The sequence below is a fragment of the Salvelinus namaycush genome, unplaced genomic scaffold (genome assembly GCF_016432855.1).
Source record: "Salvelinus namaycush isolate Seneca unplaced genomic scaffold, SaNama_1.0 Scaffold4055, whole genome shotgun sequence".
In the NCBI taxonomy this organism is placed as follows: Eukaryota; Metazoa; Chordata; class Actinopteri; order Salmoniformes; family Salmonidae; genus Salvelinus; species Salvelinus namaycush.
In genome coordinates this window covers 11291-15928 of record NW_024061070.1, presented here as the reverse complement: position 1 = coordinate 15928, position 4638 = coordinate 11291, and the positions used below count along the sequence as shown (strand labels likewise).

The window sequence follows — 4638 nt, the reverse complement described above, 5'->3', positions numbered from 1 at the left end:
AGTGTTCTCTCTCTGTGTTTTAGATGTTGATGAGTGTTCTCTCTCTGTGTTGTAGATATTGATGAGCTATATCTCTGTGTTGTAGATATTGATGAGTTCTATCTCTGTGTTGTAGATATTGATGAGCTATATCTCTGTGTTCTAGATATTGATGAGTTCTATCTCTGTGTTGTAGATATTGATGAGCAATAACTATGTGTTGTAGATATTGATGAGTTCTATCTCTGTTTTGTAGATATTGATGAGTTCTATCTCTGTGTTGTAGATATTGATGAGCTATATCTCTGTGTTGTAGATATTGATGAGTTCTATCTCTGTGTTGTAGATATTGATGAGCTATATCTCTGTGTTCTAGATATTGATGAGCTATATCTCTGTGTTGTAGATATTGATGAGTGTTCTCAGACCCCAGACATCTGTCTGTTTGGGACCTGCTCCAACACTGAGGGCAGCTTCACCTGTGTGTGTCCCGCCGGCTTTCAGCTGTCCTCCTCGGGACGCAGATGCGTGGGTGAGTTGTGTGTGTCCCACCGGCTTCCAGCTGTCCTCCTCGGGACGCAGATGCGTGGGTGAGTTGTGTGTGTCCCGCCGGCTTTCAGCTGTCCTCCTCGGGACGCAGATGCGTGGGTGAGTTGTGTGTGTCCCGCCGGCTTTCAGCTGTCCTCCTCGGGACGCAGATGCGTGGGTGAGTTGTGTGTGTCCCACCGGCTTTCAGCTGTCCTCCTCGGGACGCAGATGCGTGGGTGAGTTGTGTGTGTCCCACCGGCTTTCAGCTGTCCTCCTCGGGACGCAGATGCGTGGGTGAGTTGTGTGTGTCCCACCGGCTTTCAGCTGTCCTCCTCGGGACGCAGATGCGTGGGTGAGTTGTGTGTGTCCCGCCGGCTTTCAGCTGTCCTCCTCGGGACGCAGATGCGTGGGTGAGTTGTGTGTGTGTGTTGGTTGTGGCTGAGTTTACTTCTGAACTCCAAACCATTGTCCTGAAATAACAAAGTGACAGGTAAAACATAAAGAAACACACTCAGTCTCTAAGGACTTTAAGAAATAGTTCACTCAAATTACAACATTACACATTGGTTTATTTACACTGTAAGCAGTCTATGGACAAAGTATGACTTTGTCTATGGACAAATGTCTATAGTATGTCTATGGACAATCCATGCTTTGGTTTAGTTTCCCTTTTCCCAAACGCTAATGTTTTAGCATTTGTGGCACAAATCCCATTCAAGTCATGGTAACAATATTACCATTTTTTTTGCGCATATGATGCGTGAGGCCTATGGGGGGATTAGAGGGGTACAATAGAGTAACAGATCCCTCTCAGACGTCTCTCCAACAACACACTCAATTATCTACATCTCAATCCCACTGGAACCACAATCCTTTTCACAGTCCATCATTCTATCTGTCTTTCTGTCTCTCTCTCTCACACACACACTGCTGTGAGCAGGGCAGGGGGATCAGGGCACATAAATATCTCTGTTTCAGAAAAGCTGACAAATCAATTTCATGGAGAAATGTAACGAGACACTCCTTGACATGTCTGTCATAGTGCCAGGTGTGTGTGTGTTTGATCTATGGGGTTCAAATAGCTTTCTTGTGTAGAGCTTGCGGCAGGCCAGTACTGGTGATGGCAGGTAGCCTAGCGGTTAGGAGTGTTGGGCCAGTAACCAAAAGGTTGTTGGTTTGAATCCCGTACCGAGTAGGAGAAAAATCTGCCAATGTGCCCTTGCGCAAGGCACTTAACCCTAATTGCTCCTATAAGTCGCTCTGGATAAGAGCATCTGCTAAATGACTACAATGTCAACTAACAGTACAGAGCAGGGAGAGGCACCATGTGTTTCTAGTTACAGACAGAGGCTGAGGCCCAACAGACTGATCTATACAACCAGAGAGACTGGCAGCTGCTTGGCACTGTCTACCACTGGGCACCATATAACATCTCTCTATTTTCTCTCCTCCCACACCTTTTCTCTCTCTCTCCCTCTCTTGCCACTCTTTTTCTTTCTTTCTATCTTTCTCTCTTTCTCTCCCTCCTCCCACTCTTTATCTCTCTTTCTCCCCTCTCTCTCCCTCCCCCTCCTGCTCCCCCCCTAGATGTCCGTGTGAACTACTGTTATACTAAGTTTGAGAGTGGTCGCTGCCTGGCCCCTAAGCCTCTGAACACGACTAAAGGGGACTGCTGCTGTAGTGCCATGCCTGGTCAGGGCTGGGGAGACCCCTGTGAGATCTGCCCAGGCAAGAATGAGGGTAGGTACACACACTACTAGGCCCTCAAAAGTCTAAACCACTACATTACTGACTCACTTAATATAAATAAATAAATAAATCATTCATTCATTCTACTATCTATTGGTATTTTCTCCAGGTGACCAGAGCCAGGTGTTTTTATTTCATCTTATTTATTTGTTTATGTTTACATTGTTTGTGTTCCAGAGGCCTTTACGTCTCTCTGCCATGCGGTTGGACAGGTGTTTGGCCCTGATGACCAGCCCATAGGTATGTTGACCTTATATGGGCAATATGTCCTGTCATCACTTTATTCAGAGTAGTCCAAGAGTAGTGGAAACTAGCCCTGTGTGTCTTGTAACTAGTGTGCAGCTATGTTGGCCAGGTCTCTTCTGAGAAATAAGACTACATCTGGTCAAGAGGTGAATGAGAAGGTTTGCTGACTGTGTGTGTGTGTGTGTGTGTGTGTGTGTGTGTGTGTGTGTGTGTGTGTGTGTGTGTGTGTGTGTGTGTGCGTGTGCGTGTGTGTGTGTGCGTGCACGCGCGTGTGTGTGTGTGTGTGCGAGTGCGTGCGCGTGTGTGTGTGATATTCCAGACATTGATGAGTGCACCGCCAACCCCAACATCTGCAACAACGGTCAGTGTATCAACACGGACGGGTCGTTCCGATGTGAGTGTCCCTTTGGCTTCCGACTCGACACCTCAGGGATCAACTGTGAAGGTAGGTGTTAACCTTATACACAAATACGCACTCACACACACACACGCACACGCGCACACACAGACACGCACACGCACACACACACACGCAGACGCACACACGCACACGCACACACACACACATACACTCTCTCTACCAGTAATGGAGTAATTGTGAAACATATTTTATTTGTGTTTCGTAGATACTAATGAGTGTGACCTGGGGAACCCGTGTGGAAATGGAACGTGCACTAACGTGATTGGAGCGTTTGAGTGTGCATGTGACGAAGGCTTCGAACCCGGACCCATGATGTCTTGTGAAGGCATGCTCACTCTGACACACTTTCTAGCATACTAGGAAGAACCCTATGTAGCATACTAGGAAGAACCCTATGTAGCATACTAGGAAGAATCCTACGTTGCATACTAGGAATAAACCTATGTAGCATACTAGGAAGAAACCTATGTAGCATACTAGGAAGAAACCTATGTAGCATACTAGGAAGAACCCTATGTAGCATACTAGGAAGAACCCTATGTAGCATACTAGGAAGAACCCTATGTAGCATACTAGGAAGAATCCTATGTAGCATACTAGGAAGAACCCTATGTAGCATACTAGGAAGAATCCTACGTTGCATACTAGGAATAAACCTATGTAGCATACTAGGAAGAACCCTATGTAGCATACTAGGAAAAACCCTATGTAGCATACTAGGAAGAACCCTATGTTGCATACTAGGAAGAACCCTATGTAGCATACTAGGAAGAACCCTATGTAGCATACTAGGAAAAACCCTATGTAGCATACTAGGAAGAACCCTATGTTGCATACTAGAAATAAACCTATGTAGCATACTAGGAAGAACCCTATGTAGCATACTAGGAAGAACCCTATGTAGCATACTAGGAAGAACCCTATGTAGCATACTAGCACACTATATTATAAATTTCTGTTCCGTCCCCACAACCTGACCTTTCTCTTATCTTCTCCCCCACCCCCCTCTCTCTCCCTCTCTCTTTCACTCTCCAACCCCCCCCCCCCCCCCCCCTCTTGTCTCCAGATGTGAATGAGTGTTCCCAGAATCCTTTGCTGTGTGCGTTCCGCTGCATGAACGTGATTGGTTCCTACGAGTGTAAATGTCCAACAGGCTACGTGCTGCGAGAGGACAAGAGGATGTGCAAAGGTAAAGCTAACGCAGGGACTGGAATCTGCTGTAGATATCTATAGACCTGTAGGGACTGGAATCTGCTATAGATATCTTACTATAGACCTGTAGGGACTGGAATCTGCTGTAAATATCTATAGACCTGTAGGGACTGGAATCTGCTGTAGATATCTATAGACCTGTAGGGACTGGAATCTGCTGTAGATATCTATAGACCTGTAGGGACTGGAATCTGCTGTAGATATCTATAGACCTGTAGGGACTGGAATCTGCTGTAGATATCTATAGACCTGTAGGGACTGGAATCTGCTGTAGATATCTATAGACCTGTAGGGACTGGAATCTGCTGTAGATATCTATAGACCTGTAGGGACTGGAATCTGCTGTAGATATCTATAGACCTGTAGGGACTGGAATCTGCTGTAGATATCTATAGACCTGTAGGGACTGGAATCTGCTGTAGATATCTATAGACCTGTAGGGACTGGAATCTGCTGTAGATATCTATAGACCTGTAGGGACTGGAATCTGCTATAGATATCTT

The 4638-nt window shown here is 46.0% G+C and overlaps 1 protein-coding gene across 1 annotated transcript; it reads left to right on the top strand.

The window, feature by feature from the left end:
• Positions 1–385: 385 nt before the first annotated feature.
• LOC120041100 (fibrillin-2-like) lies at positions 386–4112 on the top strand (the record flags this gene model as incomplete). Its single annotated transcript, XM_038986066.1, has 6 exons — positions 386–511; positions 2095–2247; positions 2434–2496; positions 2822–2947; positions 3129–3248; positions 3990–4112. Coding segments are annotated over 6 exons (711 nt in total), but the record flags the coding sequence as incomplete, so codon positions are not given.
• Positions 4113–4638: the final 526 nt, after the last annotated feature.